General features: G+C 36.5%; 1 protein-coding gene across 4 annotated transcripts in view; it reads right to left on the reverse strand.

Annotated features, from left to right (window-relative positions):
• Positions 1-26,695, reverse strand: part of MOV10L1 (Mov10 like RISC complex RNA helicase 1) — a 39,790-nt gene extending 13,095 nt beyond the window's left edge. For all 4 annotated transcript variants that reach the window (XM_053944209.1, XM_053944207.1, XM_053944206.1 and 1 more), the window contains exons 1-24: positions 26,599-26,695; positions 25,336-25,520; positions 22,169-22,325; positions 21,661-21,773; positions 20,828-21,018; positions 18,623-18,763; positions 17,494-17,720; positions 17,165-17,360; positions 15,753-15,947; positions 14,257-14,371; positions 12,765-12,942; positions 12,079-12,149; positions 11,626-11,717; positions 10,790-10,848; positions 10,120-10,235; positions 9,002-9,032; positions 7,697-7,875; positions 7,038-7,184; positions 6,188-6,309; positions 5,295-5,394; positions 4,729-4,893; positions 3,121-3,294; positions 2,199-2,348; positions 490-597 (exon numbers count right to left, since the gene is read on the reverse strand). In XM_053944209.1, coding sequence (XP_053800184.1) covers positions 490-597; positions 2,199-2,348; positions 3,121-3,294; positions 4,729-4,893; positions 5,295-5,394; positions 6,188-6,309; positions 7,038-7,184; positions 7,697-7,875; positions 9,002-9,032; positions 10,120-10,235; positions 10,790-10,848; positions 11,626-11,717; positions 12,079-12,149; positions 12,765-12,942; positions 14,257-14,371; positions 15,753-15,947; positions 17,165-17,360; positions 17,494-17,720; positions 18,623-18,763; positions 20,828-21,018; positions 21,661-21,773; positions 22,169-22,325; positions 25,336-25,520; positions 26,599-26,677 — 3,291 coding nt within the window. In that variant the 5' untranslated portion in view covers positions 26,678-26,695. The remainder of the gene's footprint in view (positions 1-489; positions 598-2,198; positions 2,349-3,120; positions 3,295-4,728; positions 4,894-5,294; positions 5,395-6,187; positions 6,310-7,037; positions 7,185-7,696; positions 7,876-9,001; positions 9,033-10,119; positions 10,236-10,789; positions 10,849-11,625; positions 11,718-12,078; positions 12,150-12,764; positions 12,943-14,256; positions 14,372-15,752; positions 15,948-17,164; positions 17,361-17,493; positions 17,721-18,622; positions 18,764-20,827; positions 21,019-21,660; positions 21,774-22,168; positions 22,326-25,335; positions 25,521-26,598) is intronic.
• Positions 26,696-26,791: the final 96 nt, after the last annotated feature.

The raw sequence follows: 26,791 nt of genomic DNA on the forward strand, positions 1-26,791 counted from the left end.
TAGAGTGCTAAAACTATGACTCATTAGTTTTTCACCCATATTTCATCCATATTTGAACCTATCTTTGAAAAAAGAAAATTTTCACAACCTAAATAATGAGTTCTTACAAATAGGAGTATAGTACTACTAGAACTACTTTAAGGGAGACCTGGATTGAAAAGCTATGGTATGACATGGAACAGAGAAAGTAAGCACAGTACCATTGCCATCAGGAAAAAAAAAAGTGAGAAAATTGTGGACTCTTCCTCCAAGCTGCAAACGTGAAGTACTACTACCATAATTTAAATAGAAAGCAACTGATTTTTAAGAATCCAGATTTTAAAGAGAAGAGTAACTCTACAATATTGCACTTAATAAAATCTGCTTTCAAATATTGTGACAGACTGACAAAAAATAGAGCTTCTAAAATTTTTAAAGGCTTATATCAAAAATGAAACACAGAATTAGACACGTAAAAATTCTCAATAGGACCACAGTAGATTTACGCACGGTTGATAAGATGATAACCATGTACTCCTGCCCTTGAAACTCTTCTACTGTGCCAACCTTTATGTCTTCCAAATCAATACTTCTGAGAAGAAACCGAATTTTTTCCACCTATCAAAAAAAAAAAAAAAAAAACACAAAGGTAGTTGAGGGAATTTAGTGTTACATTTGCGAGTGGACCGCTTTAAAACCAAAACCATACCACATACAGCAAGATTAGCAATCGTTCAGTAGTAAGATTTTCAAATAAAGTACTAACTTTTCCTACAAGAACGTATCACAGCTAATACACAACTTAGGTAAAGGAGTACTCTACCATAAATTGAACATAAGGCAGGAGATTTTTAGTAGTCCAGATTTTAAAGAGAAGAATAACTCAGATCATTAAACCCTTTTTTTCCAATGTGCATCATATCTAAAACCATGCATACAATAGATCCAAGGACAAGCAGCTTCCATTAGCCCTTGAAGAAGACTACAAAGATTCCACATTTGCTTGCCAGGTGCATCATGCAGAGTGAAAGGCAGAAGTGAGATATGATCTTAAGTATCTACCAAAAGAGAAAGAGAACATGGAGTTTCAGGCACCCGGATCCTCGTACATATGGGATTACTCTACTGCCATCTGCTAAAAGTTGCTCAGAGATCATAACCGAAGCCCTCCAAAATATTTAAGAAGAAATCCTGCCTGACTAAGCTGAAGATTACAGTCAAAGACTATTTTCTAATTAGTGTTCCTACAGTACAAAGTGAATTTCTTAATGTGGACATTACTATCATATGCCTTGTATTATAAGCAGACAAAAGACAAAATCACATTAAATCATGTGAAATAATTGTTTATAGGGTGAAAGAAATTCAGTCACATCAGTAGTATGAATGCATATTTGAAAAAACAAATAATAACTGTAAACACAGACAGGTGCATACACCTGACTAGCTGGGTTGATAAAAGCAAAGCTTTAATTTGCAAGTGAGATTTCTTCACAAGGGCTTGGTCTTTTTCATACACCTCAGTGTTTTCCCCAAGCCACACGTGCAAGGTTATGAATTCTGAGATGTGAAAAGCAAGAAGAATTATGTGCACTGTCCAAAATCTCCTCTGCAAGTAAAATGGGATTATGTTTATTTTAAAAATTAAAGTAAACATCATATACTTAGCACACGTGGATATAAATACATTTAAGAATAAAGCACAGCATTTGAAATTAGTGTTCAACATTCTCTAGAGTTTTAAAGAGCATTACAAACTTCAAGTCTGACTATGGGACAGCTAAGAAGTCACAGTAATTGCTTCCTCTAGTCTCTTCAAGACCACAACAAGGTGTCACACCATATACTTCACAATAATTCCCTTTTGTTCCAGTCTTCAGTGCAGAGAGAATGACAGAACCAGACTGCTGTTCCAGCTGTTGGGTAATGAATTCTTGACTTGCACTCATTACTTCCAACAATTGAAAATCTGCTTATTTCCAAACTGGTCTCCTTAACTGCTTGATTTTTAAAACTGAAAAACCAGTAGAATGACATTATTGCTGTCTTTTAGATATCAATGGCAGCATCATAATCACTGATAATACACTGTGTATCAGGATACACTATGGTGGAATTTTAAAATATGTCCCCCTGCTTTAACAAACCACAGCCACCATATGAGATGAAATACAGCAGCTTTGAAGCTCTGAAGACATGAGACCTGTTAAACATTATACCTGTTTACGGTATGGTGCAATCACTCCAATATCTGTCACTGGGACTGCAGAGTATTCACTTCTTGTCAGTTGGCAACAGTACATCATTACTTGAACTGCTTCAGCTGGATTAAACCACGAAGGACTGCGACCTTCACGTGTTTCATTGCCCTGTATTGGGGGAAAGCAAATGAGATGATGGAGATCAGGTGCAGAAATGACTATGTATTCATTAATATATTATTCTTATACCTCCTCAATGCAAACAAAAAAAAAAAGATGGAATAGTATATATAATTTCTCTTCCTCTCCATACACCTTTTCTAGAGAAAAAGCATCACCTCACATTTTATATTTTTTTATACATTTATAAATATAATTGTTATAACAACAGTATTTTAAGTATGCAACAAAGGAGTTGTATCTCAACTCAGAATAACATATGTTAATAAGCTGGTATCTTGCTTTTTTCAAGGTGGAAGTGTTCTAAACCAAACCTTTCCAAGCAGCAGATATTACTTCTTACTAACTTCCTGGAAGACTAAAGAAATTTTTTTTCCCAAGGTACTACTTTTTCCCCTGCCAAGTTAAGCTCTAACAATCCTTTGGTTTTAGAGGCTTGTATCCATTTAATGTAGGAAACTCTCATCAAAAGCAATCTAGAGCAGCTGATGGTAACTCCAGTCTGGTCATCTGCTATGCATTTAAACGTCTATGAAAATGTCTCCACAGTGCACTTCGAGAGACAGCTGCTCAAGTGCATAGCAAATATTTGAGTTCAGTATTTGTATTTAAAACCAAATGGTCAGGAATTCACATTACCTGTGAAAGGCAGTTTAACCTTTTTTCATATCCTTTCTAGAATTTATTCTAAAAAAAAAAAAAATCAGCAAACTGCTAGCAAGCCTATACAGTGAGCTTACTGTACGAACATTTTACATACCCTTATTCCATGAAAAATTAATGGAAATCCCTTCCTAGGCAATTTCTCCCAATTCAAGAAAGAAGTCACTACTGAGGTATCTGCACAAACTTCTAGTTCCTTATGATAAAACAATTTAGATGGCAAGGCAAGCAATGCAGAATGTGACCTGTAGTTCTTCGTGAGTTTAGTGATCTGTGAAGACAAAATCCAAAATCTGTAACTGAAACAGGTAATTATTCATCAGACTTCTCAGAACACAGTTACTACCTTACCATCCGCTAGCATTTAGTGTTTCTAAGGCTGCCAAAGAACTGTATTCAAGGCAAAAATTGCAGTTGTGGTCTTCTTTAAGTAAGAAGTACATCAAAGCAGTTTTTTGAAGGACCATCTCCCTCCTCTCCAAAGGAGAAACAAAGAGAATTGAATGTACATGGCAGACGAATGGGTCGTTCCCCAGTTTCTTGAAACATTTGATGTATAGACACATTCCCCTTTTTTTAAGAGTCAGATTACTTCTATGGAGTTTCAATGGATATAATGTCTTCTTTTGAAGAAGTCTTGACAGGCAAACAGGGAGCATCAGAACAGCTGACAGAAGCTGGTCTTAAAACATCTAAAAGGTATTTATCTTTAAATGAAAGAATAATCTTAAGGAAACATTCCAGAAAGTAATAACCAGCTCAAAAAACCCCAGTCTTGTAAAAAGGATAACACAGGATATTACAGTCAAAACGTATCCTAAAGGCCCTCCCATTTCCTTATCTCTCACTATGACAATTCTCCTTAAGCGCTGTGTAAGGAACACAATGACCAGAGTTTGCATTAGCAGATTTTAGGAGGAAGTGTGACAGGTTTTTCAGCAGGCTGAACCTCACCTAAAGCCTAGGTCCAAACATCCTCACTTTCACCCTTAAATCTGCCATCAGATTTCCTCCCTTCTCTACTTCCATGGTCATCTAGTCATCTTTTGCTCTCAGTTTAGTCCTTCAAAGTATGTTACCATGAGAATAGGAAGGCATCTTAGGAAGCTTAACATCAGCCCTATGTTTTGGATTCAAACAGTAATTGAAAGCAGCTCAAACATCTGTACTTGTTTAAATACTATGCTACCTCTGCCACTTAACACAGATTTTAGGTACTTGCCCATACAGGAGTCTGGGGAAACTATCCTTCAAAGGAAGACATGATAAAGAAATAAGAACAATTTCTCTTATTCCGTATGAGAATGATTGCAAAATTAATCTTCAAAGAAGAGACTCTGTTTGTCTTTTTATGTTAAAAGCAGAAATTGTACTTTTTCATCTGTGGAAAATGAAGTTATGCTAAACCTGGACTATGAAGATGAAAGGGAATTTTAAGCTATTATTTACAACTGTGCTTTGTGCACCATATTTGACTTATGATACTTAAGAATAGAGGATCCCTTCAAAGAAAAGTTTTAACATGCTGGAGGACTCAGCATCTTTACTATTCAGACTACATATGCAAACTAATCAAGCTTTTCTAGCTAATTCATGCTCAAGCTAGACTTATCACTAAGCATCAGGGAACAAAATGGTAGTAAGAAACCACAACTTCTCCTTTTTTTGATTGAGCTGAAAAAGGTTGATGGAAAGTTTAACTCACCAGCAAAGGATTGTATGCTCCACAGGCACCAAAAGCATCCTCATCTCTCAGATACAGCTCTCTTGATGACAGTCTTTCTAGCAAGGACATACTTAATCCAAAAGACTCTGCAAGTTTAGATTTTATTACTGGCCCTAACTGCTTCGGATCTCCAACGAGAATTATCTGTACATGAAATTTATGAACATCCATCTTAGATTAAAACAATTGTTATTGAAACATCATTTTATAACGACATACACGTTTCAGAATTCAGAGAGCAATTCATATCAAATATTCTGCTTTCCTTCAAACACTTGTTTGCAAAGGTAAGAAGCGTGTTGTTGTCTTAAACAGAACACATCTTTTATTTTGATATCTCCCACACAGACCCAGTCCTCCCAACACAGACTTGTTCTAGATGAAAAGAAACTTGTTTAAGTGCTGAGAATTGATATTATACATGAATAATCTCTATTACAAAACTCATTGCCAGAAAATGGCTGCTTGCATTCTACATATTCTACAAAATATGAAAATACTAAACAAGCTTTTTCCCTTTCAGTAAATGATGTTAAGAGAACTACCTGTCCATCAGCTTCTGAAATCAACCCAATAGGAATCAGACTCTCCGGTTCACTTGCTTGACCCGCCTCATCCAGAATCACATGAGTGAAGTGTCCAAGCCTATAATTAAATAACATTAACCTGAAACAGGGCTGTTTTCAGATTAGTTCATTCTGCCACCCTGTGGTTGACCTCAGCAACTGTGTTAACATCCTCATCAAGTGTGCCAGGCAACCCCATAGACACAGAGCAAAGATGGGTATTTCCAGTGGAAATACAGAAAAAAACAATCCCCTGTCATTTTTCATCTTTGATTTCACTTACGTACTCTGCTATACACAACCTTTAATTAAAGCATTGTACCAATGTTAAGATACTTAGAAAAGCTTCCCTTATTCTCAGTTTCCTTAAGATACTGAATAAAAACAATGCACTTGGTGTAGCAAAGACAATCCCCAAGCTTTGTTTCTGCCAAACAATTCGAGATAGTAAGGCTTTAGACTGTCCTTTTCTGAAGTTAAAATCCAAGTCAGAGACAACCTTGGTTAAAAGAACTTGATATGATAGTTGTTTACAGTTAGTAAAGGTGACTTAATAAAAACCAAATACATTTTTAGTATGAAAATCATTTTGAGCCAAGTGATTGTCATGAGCAATGCAATTCTCACTGGTGGCAGAGGAGACATTATTGTTTCAAAAATCTTAAACATTACTCAAGATAATTCTTGAAATTACCATGGAGAAAGTTTCTGCTTAAACATTACTAAAACCAAGTGCTTTGCTCTCTTACACAATACAGGTGCATGCAATAAACTATTAAAACAGCCCAAGTTATAGGTCAGACAGACTGTAAAAGCTCTGGGGTTTGTGTCATCCAGCCACTTCAGTGATACTCCTATCTATGGTACTGTACCGTGTATCTGTTTGATAAAACAATCCTGCACTGCTGCATGTTGTAATTACAATCCTGGACCACAATGCCTTCTGAATATCATCACCATCTTTGCAGTAAGGTTTCACCATGTCATCAATTTGCTGCAGAAACAAAAAGGTAAAACAACTTGACAGCTTAAAACAGAACTTTTAAATTTGAATAGAAAAGCTCTCTGAAGACTATTTTAAAAGCTGAGCAAATCACAGACTAACACCCATTCATATACTACAATGAATTAATTAATTTGCCTAAGCAAAATAGTACATATGCAAGACATGCTTTATTGTAAGGATCAAAATGGAACATTTGGATATTTTATATACTCATCTATATACACACATATATATGTGCATATATACATACACACACATGTATATATACACACAAATGTGTGTATATGTGTATGTATCTATTTATACATATACATGTATAAATAAATATACATATGTATAAATATATATGTATATATGAAATGAACCCACAAGGTGTGTATCCCACATAGAGATGACAATCCTACTTGCTTATTTTCTGTGTGAGTAGTCTTAACCTGGATTGTAACAAAAAAACGAATGAAATCAAAAATCCCCACCAATGCCTATTTGCTGTTCATAGAGTTACACACAGCAAGAAAAAGGTGAAGATCCTATGCTCATACAATCAAATTAAGGATTATGATCAACTTTCCAGTTACTCTTCTAGAAAAGCTGAAACAATGAAATACCTACTCAAACCTAAGCAGCCTCATAGCCACTGAGAGTTAAAATACTAAACCAGTATTTTAAGGTAAAAAATATTAAAATGGAAATCTTAAGTGGCAGGCAATATTTACCTCTGCTGACCTGAAGGCAGCATTAACTCGAACCATAGTTCCTGGTTTTAAGAGATTGCTTTGATGCAGCCGCAAGCAAATCAGATCTGTTGCAGCATTTGATGGTGCACATACCAAAATCCGACTGTCTGGGAGAGCAAAATGTATCTACATTAAAGAAGACAGATTAAAAGAACAAAAAAGGTTATTTAAGAAGCAGCAATACTGCAAACGTTCCCATTTTATTTCACCAAATAGAGAACCCAGAAGAGTTTTTCACACATGTGATATCCATTCATTCTTTTGCAGTTCAGTAACACTCCTGCCGACAATCATGACTAAGTAGTCTTGAACTGAGTGTACCCACAATAGAATTAATTAATGATTAACATTTTAATGTATACCTGTGCTTCATGAATACATTATGCACTACTGGAATCACAAGGTAGACACTGTTCACTGAAGTTTTCAAGATAAAAAGGCTTGAAAATAAGCCATTCAGAATTCCGTTAAATCCATATGAAGATGGATTTTCCTCCTTTTATAGAGCTATATAAATGATTTTAAAAAGAGTATTTTGAAAATTCCTTTGGAAAAAGGTATGATGGTACCTACAGAAATACTATGAATGTTCCAACATGGAAAAGACTAGAGATGACTGATTTGTTATTTATTACTACCTGTAAAATAGCTTCAATTACTGTTACTGTTTTTCCAGTTCCTGGTGGTCCAAAGAGAAGATAAGGTGTTGGGCGACATTCACCACTCAGTATCCTTTTCACTGCCAGTTTCTGTTGCACATTCAGCACAGGATTGAAAAATTCACCATCTCTCTGTTTAAGTGCCACAGTTTCACCAACTATAATCAAGACAAGCATATCTCAGAACCTCATATATATTTTTAATGTATGCACATTAAAGCAATTCCTATTCACAATATGCTTCTGCACATTTTTTGTTTTCCTTTTGTGGTAATAACCAATGAATTTCTCAAAAATTCCATTTTCATTGAATACCAAGTAGAAAATAATCCATTAATATTTCAAAAGTGTACTGGCTCTTTACTGAAAGGCAGAAAAGGACCATGATTACATAACCAAACAATCCATAAAAACTCTATTCAGTCATTTTAGAATAAAGTTCACTTTCTTGTCCTAGAACAGCAAAACTTGAGAAACTTCCAGTAACTGGCACTTTGGGAATAGTACCAGTACTACATGATCAGGCCTCTGCTACAACTGCTGGATTTTTTTTTTCTGAATTAGTCTAGCTTTAGCTTTCCACAATATAATCTTATTAACCCTTGGACATAAGTGCATTCTAGGTAACTTCTCAGTAATTCTTTAGCATACTTTTGATAAAAAATGACATGACATGATCACTCTCCTCTTAGGCATATTGCTACAATGATATTTGAAGTCACAATTTCAAAAAAAAAAAGCATAGGAATAATCTGGGATATTTGAAAAAGTTTCAGCATGTTTAGCAAAGCTGTGTCAAAGATGAGAGACAGCATCCCAACAAATTGAAAACTCTGAATATGATCAAAAAGTTTTGAGTAAATAACTGGGAAATAACTATTAATTACAAAATATATTATCATATGCTTGCTCCCCCTTCCCCTAAAGTGTTCAAGGCCAGCCTGGATGAACTCTGGGCAACCTGGTCTAGTGGAAGGTGTTCCTGACTGTGCAGAGGGGCTGGACATGGATGATCTTTAAGGTCCTTTCCAACCCAAACCATTGTAGATTCTGCAAATTAGAGATGTTTAAGTAGTGCACCAAAAGCCTCCATAGAAACTTCCTGCTAGTATTTCTAGAATTTCTCTTTAAAGGCAGAGCACAAGGACATCTTAAAGGTATCTTACTTAGCCCTGATTTACTGATGTGATACTTATTATTTAAGCACAGAAAATATACCAAGGTGGCTTGTTTGCAGTGTTACTCTCATCACCTCTGTTATGTTCACCACCCTTGATGTCATACCTTTTGTCTGTTTGTTCTGCTTTTTTGTGACCTGAAAAGAGCAAGTGAAGATAAATTCACTTATAACCTTAAGACGACAGGCAACTATCTTCCCTGATATTTTTCAAGTTGCTAAACTTTATTTTTTTTCCCATTAAATAGAATATCTACCATTAAGACAGAAAGGTAAGAGTAGTAGAAGAAGGTGCCAGAAATTTCCATGTTAAGTTTAAGATTTCTAATACTTTGGCTCTGTTGACATTAAAAATTTATTTCACAAATACTCTGCAGGCTCAGATGAGGATTTTGAAGCCATGACTACATAACTTGTTTGCTTCCACAAAAGCAAACAGTCAAATTCCACTATGAAAGATACATGCATCTTCCTTGGTGGACATGTCCCTTCAGATTGTAGCACAGAAGAAAAATGCTTGTAGGGAATGTGGTGTTGGCAAGGTTCTGGACATCATGCCTCTATCACATTAAAAATACCGATTTCAAACCAGATTGATTGATTACTCCTTGTTGTAAAGCACAAACTGCAGGTGAAATAATAAGGGAATTAGGAAAAAAGCTTGAGTACAAACGTGGTGAAGCAGAGATTATGCAGACACTATGAAAACTCTAGACAAAAATAAAGAAATGCTGCCACATGCCCCCAAACTGACTTGATTTAGTGTTGGTGACAGACTTGCTTCAAAAAGGAAAGAGAATTAGGCAGCCTCCACAAGTCCTTTCTACATTTTATTAATAAGTGGCAGTTAAACCTGGGTAAATCTACTCAGAACAGGATGATTATCTTCTATTACAAAATTATTTCCTGTCACATTGACTGGACTTACATATCTACTCAACAGTAGCTATGAGAAGTAGTCTAAAGCAAATCTGACAATCTCCATCACAAGCACACACTTTTAAAATAAGCACTTTCCATTTTTAAGCTTCATAGTATCAGCTGTCATAAAATCCCCCATCTCCAGGCAGCAAACAAAAACTTCTGTCATTAGAATGCACCAGAATACAACTTTGATTCTTTGATACTCCATTATGCAATTCCCTTCTGGAAATAGGTGTACACTAAGTATCTGGTACCAATCTGAATGAAGGAACATTTTAAGGAACATTTACAGAATAGATACCTTATTTTCCTGCTGTGAAGGTTGTTTAAGGCCATCATCAACAGCACAATAGTCTGTAGTATTCTGGGTCTTGATAGCTTGTGGTGGTTGTAACACAAGCCTTTCTGGAAATAACACTAAATTCAGCAGAGAAAAAGAAAGTAGAGAAGTTTCAAAGTCACACAAACACTTTTCATCTTTCACTGATTAATGCTACTGTTGATACATCAGCTTAGTCTGAGCTGCCAAATTTGGTTTATCAGAACTAAGGTGGTAAAGATCTGAAGGTCACATGCATTGTTCAACTCAACCAAGGAACAGGGAATCAGTGTTTTTTAATAAATTCTGAGGTAACAAAAAGCAGTGCCATTTCACTGGCTATTATTATAGCAGTACGTATGATCCCTACATTTCTTGTTGGCTCTAACAGTTCACAAAGTTTGCTTCCTCTCCTCCTGCCTGTGATGGCCAAGAGATGAAATAATTTTGACAAAACCTTCTATACATTCAGCATTGTTTTTTCTTTTTAAAAACCAAACCAAAACAAAAAGCCCCTAACACATGGAAAACTCCTGTAAGAACAAATTACAATGCATTCTTTCCAGTATGCCCTGATGTGAAAGCAATAAAACCCACAAGACTCCGCACAAAGAAACTCCTTTAGACAGATTAATAGTCAAATGAAATGTACCTTTTTCACCCAGATAGAGCGCTTGCTGAATGGCCAACTGGCATCGCCTGCTAGGAATACTGGAACCAGAATACAGATTTGTAATTAAAGTAAAAGCTAACATTTCCATATACTATGACAGCACACCCTATGAGTTATCTGGTACTTTTTATATAAAAAAAAAAAAAAAAAAAAAAAAAAAAAAAGAAAAAAAAAAGAAAAAAAAAAGGTTTTACATAAAAATGTGTATTTTTTTAAAAAAAGAGTCTATTGAGAATTATGCTGCAGAAGTATAAACAGCTTTGCTATGAATAATATCGACACACATATTCTCTAGCTCTTCAGTGATACAAAGATGGCTTGGTGTTCAACACTTTCAAGGAACTTCTTTGTAAGGCTGAATTTACATAGAAGATTATGTAACTCCAAACAGATAACAACATCCCATGAATAAAACAAAAGTATAGAACAAGCTGAAAGTATATCACCAGCTGTTTTTACTTCCTGCATAGTCTTGCAGCCATATTAGTACATTAAAAAAAAAAAACCAAACTAAAAAAACAAACCCCAAAACCCTAAGAAAAATACCCCCAAACACCCCACCTCATTACTCCCCATTTTAATGTCTGGCATTGGTGTGGCTATCCAGAAACAATTAAGATAACTCTCTGAACACTTTTAACCATGAATATATATGGTGGCAAAGGTGTGTTGAGGAAAAGAAGTGAAAAAATTGGCAAGGTCTTAATTATGTCTTACTCTGTGTCCACCAAAATAAACAGTTGATGGTCATATTTTAAAAGTCACTGTACTAGAGGAATCATTATACATAGCTTTCTGGAAGCTTATAAAAACACCTGCAATGAACAAATTCCACATCCATGGGCTCCAAGTTGTAAGCATGTTCAAAGTCGGCATTAATCTTAAGAGTAACATCTTCCTCACATATCTGTTACAAAGATAAAAAAGTCAGGATACTGATGAAGATTTAGTACTTTAAACATAAAGAAGCACTTTTGAAAGCACTTAACCCCCACCAACTCCAAAAAGTGAGTCTAGATTTACTTACTAACAACACATTACATATCTAGATTATGTCAGAAGTGCTTTCAGAGCAGGCAAAGATTATAATCTCAAAAGAACAGGGAAGCCAGAGTTGTTAAAAATACCAAACCACCATTCAAAACATAGATAAAATAAACCCATCTTCTCAGAAGTCAGGTTAAAATAGTCTAACTCCAGGAATTGCAAGCTTCCCTTAGAAAACCTGTGGACCACAGTTTTTTCAAAAGGAGAAACATTTTGCTTACCTCAGCAACATAGGCAATGTACTCTATTATATGATCTGAGTAGACTTGACTTTTCAGTATCACCTTATCACCTAATTGTAAACAAAGTTAAAAGGCAAAATACTGTTACAAGGAATAGTAACATTTTCACTGCAGCATGTAATTCTCTTCTCCATGTTTAAACTAGGAATTTGGAAGAGGCTAACTTCAGCAAAGCTGCTGTACCCATCAGTACTGTTTTGAAACGCCGTGTATAGTTGTATATTATAAAAAGCATCTAGTATTGATGCCATCAGACAATGCCTCTTGAAAACACTACCTTGTATATCATATTACTAGAAATTCTGAATTTCATTTTACCTGCTTTCCCAGCTTTTTTGCTACACTTACTGCATTTAAAGCTATTACCACATTGCACAGTTTATTTTTGCTGAAAGCCTCACTGATTATTGTAAAAGAAAAATCCTGAAGTATTGAAACATCTGTAAGAACAGACATATGCAATGCTGCTTCAGATAGCAGCCACTCTAAGACTGAGACACTAACATAGTGTCCTTGTGTCCCCTGTCTAGTAGCCTAAATGAGTAACTTTATGCTCAAATACCTGAAAGACTTTTTTTTAAACAAATTAATAAACAATATAGTTTGCACTGTAGTGAAAATACAGATCACCATGCCATTTGACTTTATCTCACAATCATTTCTACCTGGAATCAGGCGAGGTCTGCCCTCTTCTACTCCTGGCACTTCCAGCACTAACAAGTTCCCATTCCTTTTTAAAGTAACCCCACTCATGTAATAGTCTTTTAAATCCATTTCTGCTTGGATCTCTTCAAGCCATAAAAGAGTAGAAAAGTTTGCTTTATAATTATCTAGGTTAAGACGCTGTAAAAAAACCAAACCAGTATACATTATTATTGTACACCAAGATATAGAACCTGCTATTGCTAACATTAAACAAAACACCTCTTAAGACAGATTGCACAGCAACTGGGTTGCCAAATAAGATACCTAAAGACATGCATCTGTACACTAGGTAATATTTTAAACCTCCTTAATAGCCAAAGTGAGATTAGTATATAGTCCTTGAGCTCAAATACAATAGCCCCTTAGCTAAAGAGTTAACCAAGTCTCTTCCTACTAAAGCAGCCGTTTCACTATCTGAATGCAGGGGCAGTCTACAGACTGAGTTTTATGCTCAGTTTATGCCCAAAAAGCGAAACATTTAAATACATGGACAGAGACAGCTGAAAAGAGAGTCATGTAAGTCTTGGCCCTGGCTGATGATCATACAACTTACAGCAAGCTGAAAGAACCTGAATTTTCTCCCTCAGATCTAAACAAATCTTACTGCAGAGGTGATATTCTCCAACAGTACCAACTTCTATCTAAGGTTAGGGTTAGGGTGTGGTTAGAAAAGGTAACCATTAATGGCAGACCTTCAGTGTAAAATTATTATAAATACTACAGAGGTTTTTGAGAGAGGATGTCCAACCTACTAGCTTAATGCTGTGATCTCAAGTTCAATGTGAGATGTTTAGTCAACAGACAATAGAGCCTTTTACATTTTAAAAAAGTGTCAGTCCCAGTTTATAAGTACTTAAAATTTACTAAAATTTGAATTGCAGCCATGTTCTATCAGAAATCAGAGCAAAGTTTTGGAGAAGGAATCATTGTAATATTCTTGCTAAGACTTTATAGCTTTTTTGGGGGTGTTTTATATGTATTCTGAAACCGCTATACTTGTGGGAAGAATCTGAACAAGCTTTAGTGAATTGAATCTGAAGACGTTTACAAAACTTTTGAACAACCAGAAAAGAATCCTCTGTTATTGCAATAATTTAAGAGATTGCAATTTTCTATGAAATAACTTTGCTGACACCTAAATAAACCCCTTCCAGTGATGCCTAAAAAGTGAGAATACAGAGAAATCTTTGTTCAGCTTCTGTGATGTCCACCCCCAATATACTTCAACTCTCTTTTCAGATTTTCCCATTTATGCTTTTGTGGTTTTGTAAGCTTGTAACATACTGAAACCCATGGAAGTTATGGAATCCAAAATGAAGTGTAAGTCTACCTGACAAATGTTATGTCATCTTCTCTTACACTAAGGACTATACATTCTTCCTAAGTTAAGGGTGCTTGAACAAAAACACAGTATCAAAAAATATTTTTTCTATAAAACCTACACTTACATACCTCTGCTAGGAGGGGCTGAAAGTTCAGTATGTCTAAATGCTGTTCCACACATTTTCTTAACTCATCTGGTATGGTATAATGCGGGAGAAAGTTTGAACACCACCTTCTCTTATTTCTAAAATGAAAATGTACAACATAACATTTAGCTTGTTTAAGTAATGTATGTAAAAAACAGCTGATTAACATGCCACATCACCAAGACTATAAACCCAAAACACATACACACACATGACAGACTAATGACTCCTTCAAAGGGACAACTGAGAAGTTTGCTATACTGGCAAGAAAGGTAGGAGATCTTACAAAGATGCTCCTTGACACTGTAGAGAAAAAAATTAATGTGGCCAAAGCTCAATTGAAGATGAAGCTGTCCCATACTGTGGGGGACAACAGAAAGGTTTTAAAAATATGCCAATAGCAAAAAGCACTGCAGAAACAACATTGGCCCATTACAGGTTGAGGATGGTCACCTCACACACAGTGACAGACAAGGCAGAGATGTTTAACGCTTTCTTTGCCTCTGTATTCAACATTGATGAGTGGCTATGGGAGTGCCAGTGCCCTTAGCTGGAGAGTCATGACTGAGAATGATAAACTCCAAGTTGAACCTGAACTTCTGCAGGATTTGCTGCTCCTGCCGGATTGCTATAAGTCTATGGGACCTGATGGTATTCATCTGAATACTCAAAGACCTGGCTGATGTCATCATAAGACAGTCAAACTTTTGCTACTGTCTCTCAGAGGATCCTTCAGGACAAAATATCCAGCCCATAGCTGGATAATTACATCGTGCGACAGGTGAGCAACTGGCTCATAGGTTGGGCACAAAGGGTTACAGTAAAGGGAGTGACATCTGACTGGTGACCTGTCACTAGTGGGATTCCACAGGGCTCCATCTTAGAGATAGTTTTCTTCACCATCCCCTCAAATGACTTCAAAGCCAGATTTGAAAGTATACTGAGTAAGTTTGATGATGATACTAAATTGGGAGGAGCTGAGGACTCCCTCAGATGCAGAGAGGTGCTGAAGAGAGATGTACACAAATTAGAAAGATGGACAACCACCAACAAAAGTTTTGAGCAAAAGATGGGAGACATTAGTCAGATGTAGGCATTAAAGTTGTGTAAAGAATTAAGAAGCTTACAATCTCAGAAAACTATTTTCAGTTTCCCATTTTTTTTCTTAACAACATAATTGTTACTAAGTAGATAACTAAGGAACAGTGTTTTATCTTATTACCACACTACACATTAGAGATTCTGTTTGAAAACTCGACAAAGAAATGAAGCAGTTAATTAGTAAAACAACCTCTTCTATCAGAAATGTCCACAATCATCTTGTTTACAATATAATTATATATATATATACACACACACATATACATGTACAGATTCTCCCAGTTTCACATTTTCTTTCTCAGCATTACAGAACAGATATAGCAATACCAAATAGAGCAGTGTTAGGTAAGTATTATTTTATGCTCTAAGTGACAGTACCTTTTGTGTTTAGGGGCAGCCACTGTTGTCTTCCTTGGCTGAGAATCTGGAATAATTTTAGTCTTTCTTGGAGAATAAGGTTGTACAGGTGCTATAAGTAACTCTTCTTCATTCGTTACAGTGGCTTCAATATAGCGGCCAACAGTAAAATCAGAAAAGCCAAGCAACAGGAGCTCTTTACTGTGTCCATGAATCCTTCAAATAAACAGAAGTTGTCTTCTTAAAACTAAGATGGTCACACTTCATTTTCCCCAGCCATGAGATAGACTCTCATTTCAGCTAAATATGAGAATTGCTAATTTAGGGTAATTCCTTACACTCCCCACCTCGACTTCAATCCCAACTAATTAAAAAACTCACCCAAGCCATGCACCCACCCAACCAAAAATTCCCAACCCAAAGCCACAGCAAAACTCTCAACCCCACAATTTCATCAAAACCTTGTGTAAAAGGCAAAATCCCTCCACTCAACATACTAGGGTACGGAATTAATACTTCTGTTATGAGGAACATCTTGGAATTACTGCTACTACAAAAGAAGAGCCAAACAGGTCCATCAGAGGAACCTGAAGCAAATCCCTTCACTGTCTGCAGTAACTGCTCTGCAGCACCTTGTGAAAGGCTACTCAGAACTGAACCCTAACTGTAAACACATGAATGGAGAAAGTAGGAAAAATCCTCTAATTCTGGAAAACATACTTTATACATGCAAGTGCTGCTTGGGGCGTGACAGATGGGAAAAAAAAAACAGGAGGGAAAGGTTTGTTCAGACTGGTTTCTAAGAAACTTAAGCACTGCTGCAATGCAATTCTCTAACTACATGGTCCAACACTGCTACCAAGTGCCTGAAACAAATGCATCCCAGAAAATTTTCCCCTTCTTATAGTCCCACCAGTGAGGAGTCCAGGGGTGCACAAGGAGTTGGAAGGGGTCACAGCCAGGACAGCTGACACCAACTGCCCCAAGGGATAGTCCACATAATAGGACATCATGCTCAGTACATAAAGCTGGGGGAAGGAAGAAGGGAAGACATACTGAGTGATTGCATTTGTCTTCCCAAGTCATCATCATGTGTGATGGAATCCTGCTGCTCTGGGGATGGCTGAATACCTGTCTGCCCATGGGAAGTGAATTAATTCCTTGTTTTACCTTGCTTCTGTTAGTGGCTTTTGCTTTACCTTTTCAACTGTCTTTATATCAACCTATGAGTTTTCTCACTTTTACTCTTCCCATTGTCCCCACCATCCCACTGGAAGGAGTGAGCGAACAGCTGAATGGGGATTAGTTGCCAGCTGGGGTTAAAGCACAACATGCCAAGAAGAGAACTATGCCCAGAATAACAAAACTGTTAAGTCGATTTTCATTACTTCTGGCCATTGTATTGGTTAGAAATAATGGAAAGAAATACTTACACAGCTGTGCATATAATCACTATGAATATTTTTTCACCTGGTGGTATCACAATTTCTGGAGTAATACTGCCGTGCTTAGCTGGTTGCTCCACATGGTCTTTTTGCTCACTTTCTCCATTTTGCATATTTTCATCTTTCACCAAGGAATTGTTTTCCTTCGTCCTTGATAAATTTGTATCTTGAAAATTAATTCCTTCTGTAGTAAATGTACAACAATAAACTTTGTTATCACAATTTCTATTGCTAACATAGTCAAGTCTTCTCAAACAAACCTACTGGTCTTCTGAGGAGCTAACATTCAGCATTCAAACGTTTTCATTACACTGTACCTGGAATGACTCCATTCTTCATAATGGATGTATGGTTCAATGACTCACATGTTGATCCTCCACTGTTGCTAAAGGAATTAATTGCAGTTTTTGAGAGGTTTTCTTGATTTATTGGAAAAGATGGACTGTTCTCACAGTTTTGAGGAATCTCAACACTGAATTGCTTGTCTTTCACCCATCCAGCTAATCTGCAGCTGATTAAGGACTGTGGAACACTCCCTTTATTCCTAGAAGTAGTTATGTGATTAGTTACATAATTAAGTGCATGGTGAATGTTCTTGAGAAGTTTATTTCTACCTGAAGTCAAATACAATTGTCTGCAGCAAGTTAGTTCCCCTTATTTCATAACTGCTATCCGAAAGAAACTGCACTGCTGCTTCTAACTAATGAGGACAAGAACCTCTGCTTTATGTTAATATTTCTAGGTCACATCAACTACATATAAAAATACCATGTATAATATAAACCAATGGGAGCTTAAAGTTCATAACTGGGTAACCAACTCTTAGGAAAGAATATAGAATAACAAATAATGTGTATGCAGATGTGTCTTCATTTAAGCATTTATGCACAGATGTGAAAAAGAAAACATACACAAAACATACCCAACCAACCAACCCCTAGAAAACCCCCACCACCAAAAGAAAACCCTCCTAAGGATACACCAATGTAGTTCTTCAGAATCCAAATTTACAAAAAAAAAAAAAAAAAAACAACAAAACAAAACAAACAAAAAAAAAAACAGCCCACAAAAAATTCTGGTCTGCTTTTAATACACGAGTATGCAACAGTCCTCTTTTAAGATTTTGAAGATGGCAGAGTATCTGCAGCTTAAGTTAAACACTCAAGTAAAAGCTTTTGTTTCAATCCTCATTCTAGGAAGGACTTTACTAGGATTTAAAAGAGATACAGGATTGTGGAGGCTCAAAGCACTATCTGCAAGATAAATGCCCAGTATCAAAAAGGCTATCCTACAGACATTAAATTCAATGTGAATTCAATTCCATAGTATCGGGAAGTTACTTGAAGATCAAAACCACAAGGCTTGACTAGAAGAGACTTCTGAACGTAAAACAGGTTAACAGATAGAGTGATATAAATAAAGAAATCTTCAATCAGAAAGGCTTACTCTATCCAAACAGTCATTCTTTTAGATTCCCCTTGCTTCAGAGTTCCAAAGTCAGTCATTCTTGATACTTTCAACTCTCCTCTGTCTCTCATTATGTCTTCATAAGGCTCATCCACATTACCTTCATTAGAGTGAGATTGTCTGCAAAAATAATTCTAGGTTGCAGTTTTTAAACACTAATAGGCTCAGCATATATCTTTGATTCAGCACAAGTTTAAGAAACACTATACCAAGGCACAGTCATAATATTTAGAAACAAGCAGGTGAGACAGTTCATTTTTTTTCTCAGCCATTTATACTTCCAAGACAATTAGATTAACTAATTTAAGCAGCAACAAGTCTTTTGTTGTCTTTTGTCAGCAGCACAATAAACTAGCAGAAAACTTTGGATGCAAGACTAAAATGATTGAGGCGTTAACAAATCCCTGCTGAAGAGCTAAATCAAATGGTGAATGAAGTCATTATGGCTCTCTTTGGGAGCTGAGCAAAGGCACAAAAAAGAGCAGCTCCTTAGCAAGAGGCATGATTGGTACTGCAGCTACGAGATAAAATTACTAGACTGGAAGTGTTTCAACCTATGTACTTGTGTCTTCTGCTTACTGTTCCTATCTGAAATCAGCAAGCTGAGGACAAAATTAAAAAACAGTTGAAAACCAAAAACTACCCTTGAAAACTTTTATCACATACGACTAATGAAAAATGCCTATGGAACCAGGCATGTGCCCTTTACTGTCTGAAACACTGAGCACAGGTCTAAACTCTTGGTGCCATCTACCTGTAAAAACAAATTTTCACATGGTTTCTATTCTGTAATTAAGAAACTATTCATTTAGATAAAGTGGCATGGAAATAATTTAGAAATATTTTAATAATCTCACTAATATGTACACATCCTCAGTATTCCTGAGTTATCTGACATACTGAAGTAGAAAATGAATGCAGCTGCTTTTCATTAGCTATATCAATTTACTAGCCAAGCCCACTAGATGTCTCCCACTGCAGCCTAAGCTGCAGTTTTTGATATGGTAGATGTACACTAAACCTGAGAAATCAACCCTAAGGTCTACTTTTGTAATTTGACTTTAGTAATAATTTTCTATATAAAATCCATCATTAAAAATAGGTGCAACTGAGAAAAAGATGTGAACAATTTGTACTGTTTTGCAAAATGATGTAAACACTTAAAGTTTCATTTAGGTACAATTTATTATATCTGTTATCTCTAGAGAAAACAGCTTATATAGTTATTTCTAGATTCTTTGAAAACATATATATGGCTATATGGCCTTGGCTAAATTTCCTAGAGATCTCCCAACGATGACGTTTGAAAGATATCAAAATGTCCTTTTGCTTTCCCTTTGGACTTTCCAATTGACAATTTATTTTTGGCCTGCAGAGTTAGACTATATAATCCTGTCAAGACCTCAGCACAGAAACTGATAGATTTTACTGTTAAAAGTTCTATTTATTTAGATGGTAATTGTGTGTTTCACAGTACAGACACTTAAACTCAAAAGTCAAATTCCACATCTTTGCTGAGATCTGTTATTGACTATTTTCCATTTTACTTTTGTGTATTTACTTTTATGTATACAGTTGATTATTTTCCTAGGTTTTGCTTCTTCTCCATACTGAAGATCACCTACTTTTTCCAACCTCTTTTGCAGTGTATCCAGATCCTCCTCATACCATATATAACATCTAAAGTCCCCGCAGAACCTCTCAGTTCAATATTTGAAAGCCAAATGAATCTCTTATTATTTACACCATGAAACTTTTCCTTTTAGGACAGATATCTGAACAATCACTGTAACTTAAACAAAATGGATTAAAGAAACATGTATTTTATAAGAATTTTGCTGTGATTTGTTTTCAAACTGTGAATCCCCTACTAGAGGGGCACAACAAACGTGGCATTTTTCTAATATGCATGTAAAACTCCTTCCCTGCCTAGCAATATCCCTGAGAGCAGCTGCTACTAGTTTTGCATCTCTAGTAGCACACATGTTCCCACCTTCTGGAAGGCAAAAACCCCCAAACAAGGGCCAAATCATATCATGCTCTGGTTTTTCCAATGGTCTATTATGCCTTCTAGTCAACTAGGGAAATATTCACAGTATTTCTTGCTTAACAGATGCAATGAAATGTCAGCTGCATAACTACACCACGTCTTTAACTGCTATAAAGAGAACAAAATAATGTTACCCATCCTGGCTGACTGGCACCAAGCAGAGAGCTCTCCAAATGTAACAGGACTGACTGCTCTCCACCACAATTGTGTTCACTAGATCATGTCTACGAGGTAAGTAACCATCAGGAAGTCTCAGTGAATCCAAAGTGAAAAATATACTGTCATCTACTGTCCCAGTTCTTCCACAGATGTTGGAAATGCGAACCTGTAATAGTTTGTATTTACTGTTACTTGATATTATGTTTTTAAACTAACAGACATACTATTTTTTCACCTGAAGTAGCCCTTCTAGCATTAATAAAAATGCATTCTGAAATTTCAGTTATTCACAGGAGGTAAACACAGAGCCCTCACCCAGAATCATGTGCCTGTCTTCAGATTTCGAAGAGTAAAGAAACACAAGAAGAAATACTTCAAATAAGCATTAAGTTCCACCAAAGTGCATACTACAACATGCACATTAGACTAAACCATGATACCTTTCTTGTGACATATCAACTTACCTAATTTATACTTCCATACTAGCAGTAACAAGACAAATTTTTTTCCTACGCTTGATGTGCAAATATTCAATATATACGGTTAAGACAAAGACAATAAACCTAGCATAACATATGCATTACTAGAGTGAGCAAATAGTTTGATTAAAATAAAAAAAAGATACTGTGGCTGTTTTTAAGCTGAAACACTTGAATTAATTAAAGTGTTTCAGCTTAAAAACAGCCACAGTATCTTTTTAATTAAAGATGTGCTGTAGAAGATCTACCGATATTTGTAACTGAAACCAATTTGAAACCTCATTTCACCCAGGATTCCTATTGCCAAAAACGATGTGCAGAACCTTTACCTTGTTTACTTGTTTATACCTCAAAGGCCTTACAGCAACTGCTTCAGTCTTCCATGTTGTTGAGTTAATATAATACTTTGCTTGCACCCAGTCTCCTTCATAAGGTTTGAAATCTATACAAAACAGAACATTTCTCAAGGTTAATTACTGTTGATAACATTTACATTACTCCCCTACAGAATTAGTGTAAGTTAAATAAAAGCCAGAACAATGCATTATTTAGACCCACTGAGTCCAAAGTTTTCTTTGCAGTCCTTAGCTTTGCACACTACATGGGAGATGGCAGTGGAAAAATACACCTGCTTACATGTAACTTATGCTTAAATGCAGGCCATGCTCAGTGAGAATGAACAGGCAGCTTTCTCCGTCCATGTCTGGCTGTTTCATTATGTTTCACCACATATTCTATTAGAATTTATTTACGATGACAACTGCAAGTTTATCAGAAGATATTTCTATTGTATACACAAAAATATTAAGAAAGAGGAAACAAGGAGTCCCTACACACCTTCCCAGACGTCTTGCATTGCGAAGTATGTATTCTGATTAATATAGCCACCATCCACAGAGAGAGAGGTAATACTGCCAATTAGTGTTTTCTTATTTAGTTCAGAGGCATCACAAGTAGGACTGGAGTCTTCTTGTGTATTCTGGATGGTGTCTACCTATTAATACAAAAATAACCCTGATATTTAAACAGCTGAGACTTAGAATTAAATATATATTCCTACAATAAATATACAAAATTTCAATTGCTTATGGAGACAAAGCTTCTGATTATACAATTACTTACGGTAGCTGCTACTTTTTGGACACAAAAAGACTAAGTAATAAACAGTAACTTCTCTTTTAAAGAGAAACTTTAAAACTTCTCTTTTAAAGGGTGCTATATGCTGCAGTCTGGCAACTGCTATAATTACATGCTGATTTTTCAAGTCTTTCTCACACATCCCTTGCTCTAGGTCTATTTAAGATTTTTCTTCAATTGACAGGAACATCACATCCAGCAGTGTGTCTGTATATAACTGGAAGTAGAAAAATTACTATTTCAGAAAGCAAAAAACATGTTTTCAAGATGGTATTTATAAATACTACATGTATTTCAGACCGACCCTGTCACTTTTTAGTAATTTGATTAAGAAAACCCCTAGAGCTGCTTCTATCAGATTCTTCATATCACCACCTCACATGTAAGTTTACTGAAGTCTGATCCAATCTGAAGCATACTATCATACTAAATTTTATACTATTTATTTTTTTGAGCATGTTTACCATTTACAATAGTAATGAATAGAGTAAGTCTACCTATACTTCAGAGGTTTGCCAACACTTGTTGACTATAAATACCTATTTATTTTTCAGCCAATACTGTTTTGTTGCATTAAAATAATTATTATTACATAATACTTGACAACACAAAAAGTCACAGTAAAAAAATATTAAAGAAAAGTCTACACTTTGTTCCAGTCTGACAGACATATCTTCCCACTCACCAGGAAGATCTGAGAATATCAAACTTTTTCCGATATGATTTTTATGGATTCATATGGATAGAACATGTATAAGCAAACTGTCACTCAGAAGACTAATAAATTTACATTTCATGTAAACTACATATGCAGTTACACTTGAAAGTAATTTGTAGACCTTAAGAAATGTTTTTAAGACATGAAAACACCTTAAAACTCCCAACATACATTTTCTTTTGATACTTCTCAATTTTTCTCTACCAACAAAACTAAAGTTCTTTCTTATAGTATGGCAAAATGGCCTTCCAACTACCACTGGTAGCAGCCTGGTTTTAAAGCCTGCTAAAGAACCTATAATCATTCCATGCAGAGTTTAATTAGGACTGGACCTCAAATAAACTGAAGTCCAAACTTTTAAGCAACGATCTTTCCAAACCACACGGCCAGTAGCTCCAAAGAGCAGCTGAAACAGTACGCTGAGCAGAGAGGCACCCGAGGCTGACCACACTCTTCCTTAAAGCAAGTAACACAAACACACTGACACCACCGAAGTTTGAACTGTGCCTTCCAGATTCTGCCCCAAACTGCACTGGCAGTGTCCAGGCTTCAGAGCTTCTAATCCTGTCTGCAATTACAGGAGTACTTTCTAGATCACTTAAAACCCAAAGTTAAGTGGTAATATCTCAGCTATTTGGAAGAAGATGGTACCGGTATTCAAGTATCTATTTGTATAGTGGTTTATAATTATGCTTGTCAAGAAGCTAAATTTTCTCCTCTAACTAGGGGTTTGAAAAGGGACTTAGTTTTCCCCCATGCAGAACAACTACAATTCAAATACTGTTATCTGTTCTTATCTAATTTTGAGAGTATCTCAAGTTTGTGCCACTATATGGAAAGTAAAGCAATACAAAGTACAGAATGGTTCAGGTTTTTATTTATGTTCTTAGAACAAACTTTGAAGAAATTAGCTTTATCTTCTTGCTTATTGAATCAAGACTGCCTTTGGACTTTGACTTTTTATAGAGTATAGTCAGCTTCTGACATGAACTTGTCTCAAAGCTTTTCACCCAACCACAAACCACATTGCCAACAGTCCAAGATGCCTGCAGGATTATAGCTCACGAACAGGAATAAGGAAAATCATCACACTTTTGAAAAAGCCATTATCTAGAATATACAGCAAAACATGCCACAACTACTACAATATTCTAGTTGCTTTGTAGATCGGTATGCTGTTTCTCAGTTACTAGATTTATGTATTTTGGAGCAATCATAGTATTTCAACAGTATGGTGAAAGCTGTCAGTCAGAAGAAAAACTAAACTACTCAATTTTCTGTGTGTGAGTACTATTTTACCAAACAGCACTGATATTGCTTGTTGGACAAACAATACTTAGTTTTTATGCAAGAAAGTAATTTAAATTTAAAAAGGAGAAACAAAAGGAAATGAGATATAAGGTTATCTTACAAGACACCAGGTTTTTGATAGCACTAGAGCTGATAATACTTTAGAAACAAGACTTCCTGTTTACTTTTCTTCTATGTTTAATTTTGGGTCACAGAATAAAACTGTCTCCCCATTAAGTCTTTCTTTGGTTTTATTTAATCAATGAAACTACATTTGGTTTCAACATGATTTGCTAAGAAAAACTCCCCTCAACATTTGTGACAAGGTATAACCAAGCTTGAAACAGGTTTGCAAATGAAGTGTTAAGCAAAAAATGTAGCAACATCTCCATTTTTGTAATTGTCTACAACATCAAGTTACCCATTTTTACAACAAGAAGTTTTGAAATCTCCGTTCTTATTCACAAGAACATAAATTACTCCTGTGGAAAAAAGAGCAAGCTTTGCACAAAATCAAACTGCTTTTATCTTCTTATCCATTTATATAACAATAACATAAAATTGACTGAAACTCGTAAAAGTTGTCCTCTTACTGGAGTAGCTATGACTAAAATTCTGATGCAATTAATAGCTTCTTATTCACTACACCTGTATTCAGAAAATCAGTATTAAACATAATTTGAAAAGAGATAGAATGAAACAATAAAATGACCCACAAAATCCAACTTATCCCCTGTAGGTGAACAGCTTGCAATTTCTCCTATTTTGTAGAATTTGTGAGGCTAAAACTATAGTAACTTCCAAAACAAAGCCTCAAGGTACTTATGGAGAAAGACTACTATTTATCTTCACTTCTTACCCCGACAGCCTTCAGGCCACCTGACGTTTTATCCTCTTCCACAGTGGCAGTGACTTCTTGTCCAACAGTCAGCAACATATTTTTTGTAACAACATCCTTTGTGAAGACTATTGTGTCATCTATCATCCCATAATCATGACAAAGTCTTGTCACTACTCCTTGTACCCTTTTCAATTCTTTATCACCTGCATCAAAAGGAAAAGTGTTGACATAAACCCAAATAATTTGTTTATAGAACTATGCAAAAAGTAATGAATGCTACTAAAAGGGACATCCATTCTATCAAAAGGCCAACTGGAAACAGCAACAGCCGCCAACTAATTATTTTCACAATTAAGTCTTGAAGTCTTATGGCAATTTATGGTTTCAATCAATTAATACAGTTAGTTAAATACAAACTGCGTTTTAAAACTAACATGCTTTAAGCTCCATAAAAAAGAAATAGAATATCTCACACTGAAAGAGACCCATAAGGAACACGGGGCTCCTCACAGGACTACCTAAAACTAAACAGTATGATTCAGCACATTATCCAGATGGCCCTTGAACTCTTGACAGACTTGGTGCCTTCCCTGGGAAGCCTGTTTCAGTGACTGACCATCCTCCCAATGAGGAGTCTGTCCAACTGTTCAATTTAAACTCTCCCTGATGCAGCTTCCTTCCATGCCCTTGTGTCCTGTCACTGGTCCTCCGAGAGAGGAGGCCAGCACGCCGCCTGAAGGTGTCGACTGTGATGAGGTCACATCTCAGCTTCTTTTCCTCCGAGCTGAACAAACCGCGCGACCTCAGCTGTTCCTCCTAAGTCACACCCTCGAGACTTTTCACCGTCTTGCTCAGCCCCCACTAGACTGGTCTGATGCAGTTCTTGTATTGAGGCATCTGAAACTGCCCCCAGGACTTGCGGCGAGGCTGTCCCAGTGCAGAGCAGAGTGGGACAATCCCCTCCCTCACCCAGCCGACGATGCTGTGCCTGATGCAGCCCAGGACATGACTGACCCTCCTGGCTGCAGGGCACCGCTCCTACTCCTCACTCCATACTCTCAGCAGCAACACTAACCTGTCCTACCCAGGAAACGGCAAGAAAGTACTGCTGGGAAAACTTCCACATGCTCTGTAGACAAAATGATGCCTTATCATCTCAATCGCTTCCTTACATCCTTTCTTAAGGAAAGAGGTCTGCACTCAGCTCCAGTCACGTAGGACGAGCACGCCTCACGGCTCAGAAACTGCACCACAAACCCACAACCGGCCCGGAATTCCTACCAGAGGTCGCCCATCTCTCATCTTCGTCATCTGCGCGTCTCCAGACGTAGGAGAGCGCCTTAGAGAGGAGAGCGAGCATCCCGCAGCGCCTCGACGAAGACTCGGAGCCCGGGAGCGCACCAAGCCGAGGCGCGAAATCACCCCCGGGGGCGCCTCGAGCCCGCGCTGCCGCGGCCAATGGCGCTGCCCGCTC

The sequence above is a fragment of the Vidua chalybeata genome, chromosome 5 (assembly GCF_026979565.1).
Source record: "Vidua chalybeata isolate OUT-0048 chromosome 5, bVidCha1 merged haplotype, whole genome shotgun sequence".
Taxonomy (NCBI): domain Eukaryota; kingdom Metazoa; phylum Chordata; class Aves; order Passeriformes; family Viduidae; genus Vidua; species Vidua chalybeata.